The sequence below is a fragment of the Primulina eburnea genome, chromosome 3 (genome assembly GCF_022965805.1).
Source record: "Primulina eburnea isolate SZY01 chromosome 3, ASM2296580v1, whole genome shotgun sequence".
NCBI lineage: Eukaryota > Viridiplantae > Streptophyta > Magnoliopsida > Lamiales > Gesneriaceae > Primulina > Primulina eburnea.
The window spans coordinates 1,683,477-1,700,420 of NC_133103.1; the positions used below are offsets into that span (position 1 = coordinate 1,683,477).

At 35.9% G+C, this 16,944-nt stretch overlaps 3 protein-coding genes across 3 annotated transcripts; 2 read left to right on the forward strand and 1 right to left on the reverse strand.

The window, feature by feature from the left end:
* Nucleotides 1-1,072: 1,072 nt before the first annotated feature.
* On the reverse strand, nt 1,073-10,969 carry LOC140825184 (probable helicase MAGATAMA 3). Its single transcript, XM_073186806.1, has 20 exons — nt 10,717-10,969; nt 10,294-10,453; nt 9,879-10,006; nt 9,512-9,709; nt 9,029-9,220; nt 8,542-8,577; nt 8,152-8,240; nt 7,979-8,029; nt 7,384-7,495; nt 7,196-7,301; nt 6,335-6,432; nt 6,118-6,231; nt 5,938-6,030; nt 4,478-4,531; nt 4,128-4,186; nt 3,908-3,992; nt 2,908-3,276; nt 2,680-2,802; nt 2,508-2,594; nt 1,073-1,670 (listed from the first exon to the last, which is right to left on the reverse strand). The coding sequence occupies exons 1-20, from the start codon at nt 10,816-10,818 to the stop codon at nt 1,452-1,454; spliced, it is 2,475 nt and encodes an 824-aa protein (XP_073042907.1). The 5' UTR covers nt 10,819-10,969; the 3' UTR covers nt 1,073-1,451.
* Nucleotides 10,970-11,066: 97 nt separating this feature from the next.
* LOC140825185 (bifunctional UDP-glucose 4-epimerase and UDP-xylose 4-epimerase 1-like) lies at nt 11,067-13,917 on the forward strand. Its single transcript, XM_073186807.1, has 9 exons — nt 11,067-11,472; nt 11,766-11,815; nt 11,903-12,038; nt 12,149-12,250; nt 12,368-12,595; nt 12,738-12,819; nt 12,947-13,029; nt 13,277-13,368; nt 13,705-13,917. Exons 1-9 carry the CDS (start codon nt 11,275-11,277, stop codon nt 13,787-13,789), a joined length of 1,056 nt encoding a protein of 351 aa, XP_073042908.1. The 5' UTR covers nt 11,067-11,274; the 3' UTR covers nt 13,790-13,917.
* An 807-nt stretch (nt 13,918-14,724) lies between these two features.
* Nucleotides 14,725-16,651, forward strand: LOC140825186 (large ribosomal subunit protein eL24). Its single transcript, XM_073186808.1, has 5 exons — nt 14,725-14,859; nt 15,752-15,827; nt 15,909-16,010; nt 16,107-16,255; nt 16,343-16,651. Exons 1-5 carry the CDS (start codon nt 14,849-14,851, stop codon nt 16,494-16,496), a joined length of 492 nt encoding a protein of 163 aa, XP_073042909.1. The 5' UTR covers nt 14,725-14,848; the 3' UTR covers nt 16,497-16,651.
* Nucleotides 16,652-16,944: the final 293 nt, after the last annotated feature.

Below are 16,944 nucleotides of genomic sequence, written 5' to 3' on the forward strand. Positions count from 1 at the left end.
GAATATCCAAAAAGTGAGTTAATTCGTAAGTATTTAATTTAGAAAAAAAAGAAAAGAAAAAAGCAATTTCATTTATCGAATATTTCTAATCCAGCAGCTTCTCTTTTAGTCCGTGGGAACTCTAATTAGCCGCCGGGTCCAGCCGAATGAATTGATTTTTCAACTTTAAAAAGATTATATGTTGCTTTTTACTAGTCCAATTAGAAAGAAGTATTTTTATTCCGGAAAAGAAAAAAAACAGCTAGGTTGTTTTACTATTCATCCTCTGTTTTTGAAAAATACAAAGTAGTTTCCTTTTTTGTACTAATATGCTCATTTTTTTTAATATGAACTAGCTACTTTGCACACGCAGTACGTGTGTGTACAGTTTTTTTTTTTATTATCTATAGACTAAAGTGAAATTTGACAAATTATCGAGGGAAAAAGTGCTATTTAAATAGTTGTAATGTTAAAAAATTAAAAAAATATTTTTTGAAATAAAAAAAATAAAACAAAAATGTAATTGTGATATAAAATAAGGACGAAATTGGAGAAAAAAAAAACAGAACAATATTTTTGTCTTTATTAAAAGATTTTTAACAGATAGTAATAGACTAAGCGTGGATGTAAAGTTAACTCCTCCGCCAAGAAGGACTATATTATTTGTACGGATCAATTGGAATATGACCTACCACTTTTTTCCAAATCATCGACTTGTTCCCGTTATTGACTTACGCCGAACAAAACATATATTATCGAATTTCACACGTATTAAGCACTACTTTGTAATTAGAGTAATTTTTTTGTAAAACGATCTCACGAATCTTTATTTATGAGACAAGTCAATCTTACTAATATTCAGAATAGAAAATAATATTTTTTTCATGAATAACTCAAATAAAAAATCTGTCTCGCAAAATACGACTCGTGGTCTCACACAAATTTTTGCTTTATAATTAAATATGTCGTTATATCTGTTATCGTACCTGTCAAACGATATCTTAGAGCTGAACAAGTAATTGAAGAAAGAAATATATTTTGAGACTCTTCACTTGACCCGACCCATCGCTATCACCTAACATCATTTCGAAAGTTTTATTGAAGCCAACATATATTATAGCCAAGAGAGGAAGACAAAACTTGGTAGTCTTTACATTGAATATGAGAGCCAAGAACTAGAATGCCACAAAGGTTTGAAAGCTTTGTTAAAATCTAAGATTTTCCTTGCTAACGAGTTAAATACACCTTAAGTTAATTATCCAACCCGATACGACACCTAGCCCGAAAGTGAGAACAACAGCCCCGTCTCAGTAATTCTCCTCGTGCCCAAAATACGCAAGCTATCGATTCTCACCTCGTCAAAATAATTAAATGTGTATGCTAATCCATTTTCTCTCAAATAATTAAAACAACAATGCGCAGTTATTGGCAAAGCACCAGAAAGAAAATGTCAGCAAAAGGATATCCGACACTCAGTCCTCACCAAAGTCCTCTTCATATGCATATCCCTCTCCGGCTTCTACCATGTCGTCAGCTTCAGGTTCTTGATAAGCTCTGCCACTGTTTCCAAAAAATGGAATTTCAACATCCATATCTTCAGTAGGGTCGTCAAGGTTTTCTGACTTGGATTCCTTTACTTTCATTTGCTCAAGCGAAGAGTCGCTGAAAAACTCTGTGTAAGGCTTGGAAACCTGAGATTGCAGGGTGGTTAGCAAGAGTCTTTTTTTCTAAAACTGGAATGTCAGAAAGAAAGGGGAGCCTCAGCATTTGCTAAATTCAATTGCATGTATTAGATTTTGGAATATAGAAAATCTCTGAACTTTCAAGGATCTAAAATCCAAACAATTTAAGTTTTTATGACTTGAAAGTTGAAACCATGGTGGTGGTGATTACAGATGCCTCCGGTTATAGAGGGGACTCAAATTCTTCTATTTCATTATTCAACCCTAAATCCCAAACAAATTTGATTCGGTTACCTAAACCCCACTTCTTAATTATTCTTGTCTGAAAATTGAAGGATGAGCAATACCAAAATCACTTAACTCGCGTTTAATAAGTTAATGTCGGGACAAATTATTGGTCAACTCTCTTCTTTTAAATTGAGCCCTACAGTTGATGTTCATAGTTGATACCAGAATCACTAAATGTTTAATATGTTCATATTATGCCAGCTTCCGAGTCACTCTCTTTGTCTCACTGAGCCTAACGGTTGATGTTGAACATGGCCAAACTATCGTAAAAGTTCAGTTCTTACCTCCCAACTAAATAATCTTGAAAGTTTAGTCCTAACCTCCCCATATCTCTAACATATCTTGTTTCTTTGAAAAATTATCGAAGTTGAAAAATGGTTAAGACTTTTGCCTAAACATAAACAATTCCCAACCAATTCTCTAGAGAATTTGAACTTCTTCAACCTAAACATTTAACCAAATCAATCACGAACCAAACTGATGCAAATGATGGCCTTAAAAAATGGAATTCGAGGGAAACAAAAATTGTAAAGATAGTAATTTAAGTGAGATAGATACCTTGAATAATACATTTCTTTCCTCCGCACTTGTGACCAGGTTCTTCCAGTGACCATCTCTTTTCAGTGTTGATGCAGAACCCACGACCTAGTATCATTAAAAGAAACCACCTTTATGGTGTAATAATACAAATTCAATCGATTGATCTTTTTTCAAAAAAAACAAGCCATACCAGAACAGAAGACCTTGCACGAGTAATACCAACATTCATTCGTCTAAAATCAGCAACAAACCCAATGCCTCCTTCTTTACTTGCCCGAACACAAGAAAATATAGCAACATCTTTTTCACGACCCTGAAGAGTTTCTTATCAATTCATTACACTTATTAACTGAAGTACACAAAAATGGCTAGAGAAAAGACTGCCTCATGCATGCTTGTCACATAATATATAAATTACCTGAAATCCATCAACAGTATTAATGTCTACAATTTTGTCCGACTCCACACCGAAAGTGTTTTGAAAAGATTCTCTGAAAAGCTTTACTTGATGTCTATATGGTGATATTATTGCAAGTCGAGAACTTGTCTTCAGCTCAGGGTATCTACTCACCAATTTGCTGTACATGACGAGGACGAATTCAACCTCGTCAACATTTACCCACGAACCATTTCCTGATGGTTGAGACTCTTTCCCCTCATGTATGTCAAAGAAGCAAAAAGGCCCAAAGCAACTAAATCCATGCCACGGGCGCTTTGTCAGGTATTTGACATCAGGGCCATCCTCCAATCCATCATGATAAAACTCCCTGGAAGGGAAGCTCCTAATCTGTACGAACAGTTCAATTACAGCTGACACAGTGCATTTTATCAGCTAAACCTAGTCACAAATCAGTAAACAAATTCAAGGAATTTTATTAAACAGATCCTACAAAGCTATAGGCTGTGGTTTATTGGTTCAAACAGTCCAGTTATTTCAACTGGTGATTCATGATTAATTTAATTCATGGAAATAATAATGATAATAGCGAAAGATAAAGGAAAATCTTGCACATATGTAAAACTAAAGAAATGTCAACCATATGACTTGTCTCAAGCGATATTGACAATTGCAGAATATGAATGATTCATCAACCGTGAAAAATTAACTAATGAAAAGAACAATTACGAGTCAAACAAAACTGGAACCAACTCTAAGCTCCTATCTGCAACTGAGTATCTCTGCACATTTTATAGATATTTTGAATAAGATTGGTCAAAACGAACTCAAGAGGTTAGTTACTTAGTGTTACAATTTCAAAGCTGCTGAAAAATTTTGATGATGGAAAATTCAAAAAACTACACCTTTTCTACTCTGCTAAATGTCAATGCACACAGCTTCTGAATTTCCATGAGGACTATAAATAACAAATTGTAACTGTCACCAAAGAGAAAAAAGAGAAATAAAGAATTGCAGAGACCTCAGGATGCATGCGATATTGAGTCTTCAGCATCTGTACTGGATAACCAGCCCTCTGGAATCTTTTAAATAAGCTCATTCCATATCTGTAAAAGTTCAGGAAAGTCTTTTATTCATCTTTAGCAACCTTTCTCAACTAGAGTTCCCAGAAAAGAAATGGCCGTCTGACCAAATCACGCTGATTTAAGATAAAACAAGTAAACACAAAATGCTGCTCTTACCCAAATTTTTCTGCCACTGGGGAAATTACAGTTGCTGGCAACTGAACTGGATCTCCCACCTAAAAAGACAAAAAATAATAGTCACATTCGCATAATCTTTCTCATGTCGCATACCATCTAGCACAAACAAACTACATGAATCAGTATATTGATTACGAGGTGAGCCAAAGATGGTAATTAGCATGGATGATCACAATCAACCAGATAGAAAGTTTATCCCATAGGACTACAGCCACAAAGAACTTTCGAGGTTTTTTTTCTTGCATTCAACTTTTGGTGAAGAGTTTGGGAATCTACAAAACTTCCTTTGTTTAATTTCCTAATTCAGATAAACATAGGAAAGTGCATACCAAGAATACTTGTTTGCATCCATTAGCCAGTGGGATGAGTGTTGCTGGCTCCACCTGTCATGAAACATAAACCAAATGATATTGCTAAGACATTCTAATACAAATTTATGCCACATTAAATATAATTATTTGAAAGTTCAACATATTAAAATATCCTTAACTTAATCAGTATATTGAAAGGAAAGAAACTAGCTGTTAGATGCATATATGTAAACATGATGGATGATAACAAGCTTACTGATCTTATTTTACAATGTTAACTTTATTAAGAACAACATCCAGCAACAAAGAAAACAACATATATAGAATGACTGTATGAGTTTATGAAGAAGTGTGAGAAAAAACAATAGAGGACACAGGTTGAAGAGCAGAGGAGACTCTAAGCAGAACAGGCAACAAAGCAGATGAAATAGCAAAACAACAGACTTGGCTAAGAATTAAGAAGAAGAGAGAATACACTTGTCAATTAGCTAGCCCCTCATTATCCAAAGCTAAGTGACTCTTCAAGCTCTAACAAACATGTCAGGAGTATGTCCTTCAGCCATACATTCTGAACTGCTCTTCCTCGGACATGATTAAGTGAAAAGATTCATAAGAAAACTGACGTATATAAAATATTTGTATTCCTAGTCCTAGCCATGTACAATGACTAGTGTGTGGAACTACGTGCATGCAATCGAAACTTGGGCCAATCAATGTGGAGCCTGAGTTCCTGGTGGTCCAGCTCAAATTATGTGTAGTGGTTGTTGGGATATTTGGATTCTAAAGTCTTGTAATAGATCCAATTCCTGGGGAAGAGGACAAGACTCGAAGAATCACACCACCTTCGTACCTCTAAAATACCTTCACATTTATTTTGGGCATTTTTTATAAGTTGCTTTTGTATACTAGCACAAATGGAAAACAAATCTTTAACAGCCCAGAACTGCTAAGAAACGTAAATTTATCTGCTTGGCTGCATCAATGAGTGCTTTGCTTTAAGTAAAAGTGGCCAACAAAACAAGTTATTAAAGCTTGTCATTTTTAATAATAATCAGATCTAAGCAATTTCCTGAGCACAACAGGCCTCATAAAATTAGAAAGAGGTGCATACCCCACTGCCCGCCCCCTTTTGTCTGGTTCTACACGAACTAACACTAACTGGGAAACATTTCATACTAGTACAATTTTCAAATAGACAAATAACTAATTAAAAGAAACAAACAATAAACAATTTCAGAAAACCAATGTGCATGCTGCAAAAAAGTAAATATCATGTAAGAAGTTTCATTGCCAGCAAACTGGCGTAGCCTTTGCTCGGCAAAAACAATTGACCCAAATCGCTAAAACATCTCATTATACCCATGCACAAAGAAATTCGACTTATCCGGCTGCAAAGGTACATTTAGTAACTACTGTTTGAGTGTGTCAATGAGTAATAAAATGAGACACATTTTCAGTTCACGAGACAATTAGCTTACAGCTTGAGCGGCTTCATCAATTATCACAACATCAAAACCACGATTCAATTTACTGAAGAGAGCTGAACCGCTGAAGCTCAAAGTGGAGAATACCTGGCAACAACCAACTTTATTTGCATATTGTATCTCAACAGAGCAAAGAAAATTTATAGATGAACATGAAGGATAAAAGAAATATACAATGACTGCTTCATCTAGTATAGAAGCACGGATACTGTCTTTATCCTTCAACATGCCTCCTTGCTTATGCTTGTCGCTAGCTTGAAAGTCCATGCCAGCAAGTTTTTGTTCTACCTACAATATAACCATTTCTATGCCTCAAGCATGCATATTTTACATAAATTAATGTATTAACTAATTAGGAAATCTTAGAAATTAATAGTGACTGATTGCATACTAAGTAATCCATAGAGACGGCCTGGACTGAATGGTGGGGTTTAAGACCTATGCGCACAATTTTAGGGCTGTATGCACGGTCACTTTCATCATGAATTCCTGTCGTGCAAACAAAAAAGTAACATAAAAAGCATCATCTGAAATTTCTTGCTTGGAGGTCACATAATTCCATTCAAGTGGGTACAATAAATTTTAAAGGACGGATAGCTACGGCAAAGAAATTTGTCTGATCAAATGGCGAATGAGAAGTCTCAACAGACCAGAGTCAGTTACAACAGCGCATATAAATATGAAAACGACACTCATTCCACAATAAAAGTACCCATACAAATCCTATGCTAAGCTACTAATGACTGACTTGCCAATTCCACTACAGTCATTATGCAGCATTCTAAAGTAGTATAGAGAACCAAATACTTTTCAGAACTCAGAATTGAAATTGAACATCAAACCCACATGTTTTGTGCATAATCAATAGCTTGAAAGAAAAAATTGGCAATGGTGTATGACCAAACGGGGTGATGTAGGAATGTTTGATCTTCTTTTATTATATCAGACTTTCAAGTAAGAGTAAAGTTGGTGTTAAGCTTCTTGACCATCAATAATAAGGGTCACAACCAGAAATAGACAGCATTGACGCAGCAGCCTTACCACCACAAAGCCATCACAGAATATTTGTATAAGCTTATCTTCCTTCTAATTATTTCCCAGTTTTCAGTATGGACCAGTTTTAGAAAGTTTAGGATGATTATATCAGTTCCCCTAAAGCATGTTGTTACTCAAGCAATCAACCATGGCCGCAATCAAGATAGTGAATCCATATAATATAATGAAACAAATGAAGGATGCAATAGAAACCTACCAGTATTTAAAAGACGCAAGACAATCTCATCCAGAGCAGAATTTGATGGAGCACAAACTAAAACACGAACACGATATTTGCGACTGGACTTGACCACTTCCGGTTTCTGCACGTTGGTTTAAAAGTTTGAGAATGTAAATTTGCAAAATAATCATAACCACTGTTCTGGTAAGTGCGGCGACTCTCACAAACTCATTGCCAGATGTGGGGAAAAATCCATCATCACCATTTATGGGCATGATTTGATCTCGAGGATTGATGCCATATAACCACGGAGATGCTTTTTCCCAATGCTTGTATCTGCAAATCAAAAAGGCTTTGTACTATAGCATCTGTGGAGAGCTGTTTCCAAGTATGCGTGCAGTCCATGGAGTAAACTGTTATGGTGTTTACCAACTTATGAAGTTCATCCCTTAGCCGTAGAAGGTTATTTCTTGCAACAATTCACCATGAATCGAATAATTTGTTTATATATTTGCTTAGCCACAAAAAGTATTATTTTCATTAAGCTTTTTTTCACCAGTGGTTGAAAAATCAGTTATTTCATTGTTGATGAAATAAACCGTGTCAAAGAGGTATGGATTAATTCCCAAGAAAATAAAGGAAGTTCGTGTTATGATGATTAGAACAGTAACTCATTGCTAAAGTACACCAGCGAAAAATGAAAATACAAAAATATGTCTATATGCATACAAAACATTGCTCACGCACAATAATCACCCGCAAAATTCACTCAAAAAACTATAACACATCAGTGAACTGATAAGCCAAGATCAAACATACTTTTCTTGAATTGGCAATTGTGGCCCTAGTTTTACTCCAGCCAAATTTCCCCTGCATGTAATAAGAGATCAAATAATTCATACTTGAAATGCATAGAATCACCAATTTCTCATTCCCCGCTTTTGCTCTCCAAAGCAATCAGGAGACAAAGAATGGCAAAACAAGATTCTTACTTGTTGGCCTGTACCCTAGCTGGGGTGGCATGCAAAATGGCACTGAGGATCCCAAGGATGGTTTGCGTTTTTCCTGTACCTGGGGGTCCCTAAAACAAGTTCATTTTTATAAACTGGTCCAAGCCATTATTAGCATTACTGGAATATCATGTCAAAGACAGCGTAGTAGGTAATAACACACTGAATTATCCGTGACAGTATAAAAAAAAAGTGATCAATAAGATGAAGATGATGGAACATTTGTCAACTATAGCATTTGGAAAGTTGTTTTTGAAATTCACATCTGCATCAAAAATTCAGATGTGATTGTGCATTTAATACGCATGGTACTGCAGGAAAGAAAAATAAGGACTGAATTCCACATTTAAGAGAATAAATTACGAGTCAAACCTGTATCAAGACAAAGGGTTTCCGTGAGAGACCTGCCTGTACACAGGGAGAAAATTCAATATCTAAAGTAAGCATGAGGAGAAAAGGCATCAATTTTATCATTGTTGGATTTATTTGAAAAAATAAATATTATCAAATGTGTATGATATCCACGTCCTAGCAGGTATTTTTTTTCTTAGTGACATATCCAGGCTTTATTGTATTTTAACTAACTACTAATCACATTAGATTCATTATTCAACATTTTACTGTCAAAAAATTAAAAAAAAAAAAACCAAACTAATCACTAACTTAGCATGGTATGTATAGACTCAACAACAAAGAAGAGCTTCAGAAAGTTAGAAACAGAAAAAGCTAACTGTTCTAATAAGATGACAAGAACTGATTTACAGCCAATTTATATTAATGCTTATAGTTGGCATATATTGAAAGAAATTTATACTGTGGAAGGCCAACAAAGTCAAAACCGAGTTGCTAAGAAGCTCACGTTTATGGCCTCTAGCTGAGATTTATTGTGATTGGATTCGATAAAATTAGTCAAGGGTCTAGAAATTTTCCAAGCACGATCTTCAGTTTTGCTGTCAATGTCCACAGCAGTTAATATCAAATCCTTGAATGGCAGAGAGCATATGGATCTCAGGGCAACATATTCACGAAGTATAGTCGATAAGCTGCAAATCTGGACAATTTTTTTTAAGTTGGTCAAAAACAGAAGTGGCGACCAAATATACAAATACATTTGAGCATCATTAACTAAATGAAGGAAATTCAACAGCCATGAGAAATGATGAATATCACTAGGAGAGAATCAGAAGTAATCTCTAAAACATCAAGACCAGAGTAAACAATTGGTTCTGAAATCCCACTTTCACAATTGAAGATTAGATTGCTCCAAGCACTGATTATAGGACAAATGATCAACAGCTGGCAGTAAAAGACCATAAAGATAAAATTGAACAAGTAGATTTACCTTCAGAACATATAAATACTTTTGAACTTCACAAACAAGTGGAAGCATATTTAAAAGTCTGGCGCAGGTTTGGACATCATCTGTATCGAACCTTTTAACTTCTCCACTTAAATATAACCGCAATCTTAGCTTATCTTGTTGACGATGCTCAACTAGGGCAAAAGCATATGCAGTAGGTAATTCTTTACCCTCACCAAACTGTGAAAGCAATGGACACAATGTTAAGTTGTAACCAAATCAATGGAAGACATAAGTTTCTGGTAAACTAACAAATTTAAGGTGCCATGTCAATGAAACGCAAAAATGAGAGAGACTAAATTCTCGATCTCAATCTAATTCAGAAAAGGAAATTAGACATCTAAAGAACCTTCTTGTTTGAAAGCAACAGAATATCATTTTGTGATATTGCATCAGCATCAGAACAAATAACCGTAGGTAGATAAAATCCATTGACTTCACTGCATTCTGCTATGATTGCTTGCTGCCACGCAGTCGCTGTTTGCTTAAAAAAATATTATTAGAACTATGAGTCTCCTTGATTGAAGCCAACAAAAAATAAATCATGGAAATATTTAAACAAGTTCCATCCACAACAATGAAGCAAATAAATTTACCTAACTATGAAGAGAAGCATTAAATAACATTCATAAATTTACTTCCCTGGGCACAATCAAACTGGAAAGAAATCTCAATCAAGACTCCAGATATTCAAAACTTTAATGCAAAGAAACAAAGAAAAGAAAATTGAAATTATCATAAACCAAATGCTGGAAAATAAAAACCTTTTTCCTCGTCATCTCCTTGAGATATCAGAGCTTTGACCTCCTCAAAAAGTAAAGGATCAAAAGTGTTGAGATAGTCATCAACATCTGTATATGTGTCCTTCACTTTCTTCAATCCCACACCACAACCTTCTCCGATCTTCTTATCGTAGTTCCGTTTCTAAACAATTCATAAAAAAAGTGAGAAAACCTTAATTGATGCTCAAATACAAAGAACTAGAGTTGATAATCAATCCATGACCACCGTAAAATCAAATTTTTATATATATTAAAAAAAAAAAACTGGTGCGTGCTAGAATTTGCGGAATAGTGATTCAGTAAGGCTAGTTAAGAACGCAACTTGCACCAATAGTGTATTCCCAAAAACCCACTAAAAAATTGGAGGAGAAAAAGGAAAAGGGAAGAGAGTAGGGAATGCGATACCTCGGATTCTTTAAGGATGCGGAGATAATCCCAGGAAAGCACAATCTTGTAAAATCGAAGAATACAAGCTTCCTCTTCGAGCTTGTTCTTGTCTACCGCCATTTCTCCCCCCGGTCAAATACAGTTGAATTAGAAGAGAAAACTAATCGAACTGAACCTATCGATAGAGGTGGAGGTGGTCGGAGAATGAACGAGGCGCGGCGGAATAAAGGGTTTTGGCAAGTTTTGGGAGAGTCGATATATCTGGCGCTAAACAGAATATTTTATAATAAATTATATTCATATTGGATATCTCTCTGAATTTATTTATTGAATCCAATCATAGAAAATTGCTTATCTAATCTTACGTCAAAAGGTTTCCTTAATTTGCTCAAACTCTTTTCAACGCAGGTCTCTCTCCCCCCCTCTCTCTCTCTCTCACTATATTTAATGCGTCTCAATCACAGTGAGACCCATTATCCGCAAACAGCCTTGCAAAGCACTCCATAAAATCTCCATCCTCCATTGTGAACAATCGCGGAATTTGTTGATCCCAGAAGCAAGCTCAGATCGAGTTTAATGACGGGCATGAAGAGAAGGAGTATCTTGGTGACGGGTGGTGCCGGGTTCATCGGCACTCACACGGTGTTGCAGCTGTTGAAGCGAGGCTTTAAGGTCTCGATCATCGATAATCTCGACAATTCCGTGGAAGAGGCGGTTCATAGACTAAGGCAGTTGGCCGGGCCCCAACTCTCCCAGAATCTTGACTTCCATTTGGTATTTATACGAATTTTGGATGGTTTATTCATCAAGAACTGACGTAAATTCTGTGGGGGTAATGTGCTTGAGTGGGGATCTTGAGTTGTGTATGGCATTTCATTGATTTGTGATTGAATCTTTTCTTGGTGAAAATTTTGCTTCTGTTCTGTTGTTTTCTGTTGCTTTGCGTGCTTAAAATAAAGTCGGAGTAATGTCTGTTCTTCAAGTAATAATTTAAGGCTGTCAAGATATTATGAATTTCGATGTTTTCTGAAAGTTTTTTTTTTTTAAATTTCTGGCCTAACCTGCAGGGGGATATCCGGAATGTGGAGGATTTGGAGAAGTTGTTCTCTTCTACCAAGTATGAATCTATGAAGAAAGATCTTTAATTTCTACAGATTTGGATTTGATCTTTTGGTTGATCTAATTTGTATTGTTCTTATGATAGTTTTGATGCAGTGATCCACTTTGCGGGGCTGAAGGCCGTTGGTGAAAGTGTTGCATACCCCATGAGATATTTTGACAATAATTTGATCGGATCGATTAATTTATACAAAACCATGGCAAAATATAATTGTAAGAAGGTGTGTGCTTCGCATGAATCTTTTAATCGATTTTCGAAACTGAGGTGTTCTTCAAATTATATCTTTTGTGAATTTTACCTATTTCTGTACACGTTCGTTCTGGTATGTAGTTGGTTTTTTCGTCTTCTTCAACCGTGTATGGCCAACCGGATAAAATTCCTTGCCTCGAAGATTATGAATTGAAGGCCATGAATCCCTATGGTCGCACAAAGGTATGTATGTACTCAGCATTACAATTTCACTCGTGTCTTTTCATTTTATTTTGTTGTATTTTTGCTTAGGAAGATAGTACGTGACAATGTTCTTTCCTTGAATCTTGATATAACCAGTTGTTTCTCGAAGAAATCGCTCGGGACATTCAAAAGGCCGACCCAGAATGGAGAACAATTTTGCTCAGATACTTCAACCCTGTTGGAGCTCATGAGAGTGGCATATTGGGGGAAGATCCAAAGGGAATCCCTAACAATCTTATGCCTTACATAACTCAAGTGGCTGTTGGCCGATTGCCTGAGTTAAATGTTTATGGTCACGATTATCCAACACACGATGGTAGTGCGGTAAGTTGGCTCATTCAAGATTAAAATCACCGGTGCTCAATTTGTTCGGATGCCTTTTCTCTGCATTTCTGATGTGTATAAAAGCATACCAATAAGATCGAGTGATTAAATTGTGTTTCATTATGTATACCATCCGAAACAGGTACGAGACTACATCCATGTCATGGATTTGGCCGATGGTCACGTAGTTTCACTCGAAAGGGTTCTCGAGAACAAGGATATAGGTGATTGTATACCATTGTTGTGAAACTATTCTGCTATTTCGAAACTTCTTATCTTTTTAATTTTAGTTTGTAATTTCATGACTTCATTGGGTATGATATACCTTATCTAATGAGGGTTTCTTTCAAGGTTGTGTTGCCTACAACTTGGGGACGGGTCGTGGCACATCCGTTCTTGACATGGTAGCTGCATTCGAAAGGGCTTCAGGAAAGGTGACTACTTTCCCTTGCTCTCTCCCCCAGGATGACGTACCAAGCGATGGGGCGAGAGATGCTGTAAAACACCACCACCCGTCAGTGACAAAAATACGATTTTTATCAGTAACTTTTTCGAGAATCAAACGTTGGATCGTTGTTGAAATTGGTTTCACCCCTATCTCCCAGTCTTGTCCATAAAGTCGCCAGTTTACGTGCTTCTACATGATTAGTTCGACTCGTAAAGCTTGTTCCTATCTCGCAGAAAATACCCATCAAACTTTGTCCGAGAAGGCCAGGAGATGCCACGGCTGTTTATGCATCCACAGAGAAAGCCGAGAAAGAGCTCGGTTGGAAGTAAGTTTTTTTAAGTACTTCTCTTCTTTGCATCCAAATCTTGCATTGAACTCTGTCCGGGGTTTGTCATAGTTTTTCATTGTTCCACTGAAATCTGAAATAGTTAAAAACCAGTCATACCACATTACTTTTAAATTCTAATCCGTCAGGGCCTTGGGGCAGGAAGTCGTGGCTCTTCCTGGCCTAAGAGGTAAGGGTGAAATGAAAACAGACCTAGTGAGCCGGGTTTCAGGCGCTATTCTGGCCTTGTACGCAAAGGAGTGAGAGTAGTCGAGAAACATGATTTTCTAATAGCTGAATGCATGATACATGTTTTGTGATCTCATTTATATACAGGGCAAACTATGGTATAGAAGAAATGTGCAGGGATCAATGGAAGTGGGCAAGCCAGAATCCGTGGGGCTATCAATCCAAGCCTTGAGCATTTGTCACCGTTAATATTCCACACATATTCCTGCCTTTCAAATTTTTTCCTTCTACTTATCTTTTTATGGATTTGGGGTGGGATTTAAAATCATACAATTATTTAAATATTAGAAATTTGCTCAATTTGAGTTCCATTCGTTTTGTCCGAATACTATTAAACAAAGCTATAATTATGATTTTTTTTTTATTTTGAATGTATGTCTTTTTTATTTTAAAATAATAAATTAAATTTATAATTTAAATGTTTATTTTCAATTTTAATTATGATTAAACATGTCTGATAATGATTTGACAAATATTTAATATTTTTTTAATGTGGTCTAGTTGCAAAACAAATAAAGATTGAAATTTTGAGATTTTTATGCTTTTATAAATATGAGAATTAATGCATCATACTTTCATATTTATCTATTTATTAGTTTGAGATAATTACAATTACAATAAAGATAAAAAAATGTTTTTCACATTTAAGTATGTGCTAATTTCGTTTAAGCATGAAAAGTTTGGAGTTCGACATCTGGGCTTCGGGGCACTTCACGCTTTTTAGAACCTTGCTAAATTCTAAAAATTGCACAAAAATATTTTGAACAAGATTACTTTTCGAGTTACCTGAGAAAATCAAGTTATTTATTCACTCAATCAAATTTTACACGATTATTTTTCAAAAAAAAAAAAATTACTTATCAAAATATAACCTAATGTACTATATTTAAATTTAAAGAACGTCAATATGATGAAATTCAGAATATCAATATAATAAAATTTAGTATTTTTATAATTATTAGTTAAATTATGATATCGGTAAATAATAATATAATATAGGGAATCAACTTTTTTTCTAATATATTAATTAATTTGTTTAGCGATAAACCATTATGCCCTTTAATTGTTCGAAAATGTAGCCCACGCTACAAAAATGGGCTTCAAAAGCCCAAGTCCGTTTTCGACTCCGTATCATGGAGAAGCGTGACCGTATATATGCGATTGGGGAACTAGGGTTTCAGCGTTTCTTTAGGATTACTAGCCGCGCTGATTCTACAAACCGTGTACAACAATGGTTCTCAAGTATGATTCTTGATCTCTCTCTACCTCTATACCGTGCAAAACTGAACCTTTTACGGTTCTTGTGTGTGAAATTGATTCGTCTAATCTAATGTTTTATTGGTGTTGTGGTTTTTCTGGCGTTTGAACTAGCTTTTTGCTGTTGTGGGATCTTTTTTTGTGGGATGTCTGTTGTTTCAATTTTTTGATGAGATCGGTGTTTCATTTGTGTGTATCTTGCTCTAATCACGCGTTCTTAGGATTTAAGCAAACCATATTGGTTCAAATAATGAGGAGTTAACATAGAATATCTTGTATGATAAAATTTCAATGTTCCATGGAAGCATTTGTATTGGTCGATAACGTGGGTTAAATTATGTTTTAATGGAGAATTAGCTTATGTTAGCATTGTTTGAGTGGATTTTGAAATGTGATTTGCGTGGAAAAATTGCTTTTTTCTTCTTATAACTATTCACCTGAATCGCATTTGACTTATTTACTACATGGTTTGGGAGGCAGAAACATGTGCTTTTGGAGCTTTTATAGCGTATATTTACTTGTTTTCGAAGAGTTTGAATGCTCAATTATGGTGTTATAATCCTCGCCTCGGTAGTGCTTTAACCCAGTTTTCATTCCACTGTTTTGACTTTGTTCCAGCCTATGGTACATAATACTTGAACTTCGTATGCTGTATATGCCGTGATTTACTGTGGAAAAGTTGATTGCAGAAATGATTATTTTTTAGAGGGTTTCCATGTCTTGAGAGTTCTGTTCTTCTGAACCAAGACTTCTTGCGGAACTGTTACTGTTTTCACTGCTTGTTTTTAGTTCAAGTTGTATACATATATATAAGTTCACAAATTCTAAAATTTTATTCAACCGAATGTTATACTTACGGTTTATCTTGGGTTATCAGGACAGAGCTTTGTCGTTTCAGTGGTGCCAAGATATATCCAGGAAAAGGCATAAGATTTATTCGCTCCGACTCCCAGGTTGGATAAGAAAGAAGGTGGTACATTTATTATCGATCCAAGTTTCTTTCTTGTAATAGCCTTACTGTCTGGTTGGTTTAGGTCTTCCTCTTTGCTAACTCAAAATGCAAGAGGTATTTCCACAACCGCCTGAGGCCAGCAAAGCTGAACTGGACTGCCATCTACCGAAAACAACATAAGAAGGTAAATTTCTTACTAAGACTATCTTTTTTCTCTCAGTTTGTTTTACTCACGCTTTACTGATCTTGTCGTGCTCTAATTTCCGTTACTGATCCTCAGGACAGTGCTGCTGAAGCTGTGAAGAAGAGGCGCCGAGCCACAAAGAAACCCTACTCAAGGTCTATTGTTGGCGCAACATTGGAAGTTATTCAGAAGAGAAGAACGGAAAAGCCAGAGGTTCGTGATGCTGCACGTGAAGCTGCTTTACGGTATGTTAAAGAGTTCAAACCCCATAATGGTGGGTATGTGCTCAGTAATGAGAGAGCCCCTCATGACCTTTAATATTTTTATCTCAGTGAAATTAAGGAAAGAATCAAGAAAACTAAGGATGAGAAGAAGGCGAAAAAGGCTGAAGTTTTGTCTAAGCAGAAAGGTTCCAAGGGTAACGTGCCCAAGGGTGCTGCACCCAGAAGTGGCCCTAAGCTGGGAGGCGGTGGTGGCAAGCGTTAATTTTTGCATTATTGCTACGTATTATTTATCCTGTAACTTTGGTGTTGACATCGTTCCGTACTATTACCTTTTGTGTCGGCTTTGTTTTTTTGCACACTTATATTGCGTGGTAATTCTATCTTCTGGCTTCCGTTTGAAAGAAACGCTTGATACGACGTACCTTGTGCACGTATATTTTGGCGAATAGATTTTCCGTTTTGCAGCAGCAGCCCTTCCAAGTTATAGAAACATGCATAGACAATAATTTTGAACAATACGCCTCAAGGTAATATTTTTAATAATGAACCATATAGCGTCTCCATCATAATTGGCAATGATAACCCAACGTAATTTACCTTTTCAGCCGGCTACGTACTGGATTCAATTAATTACTGAATTATTTTCCCATAGCTTTTCAGGGTTAACGTGTAGCATCCATGCAATACTAAAGACATGCGACAGGGCCAAA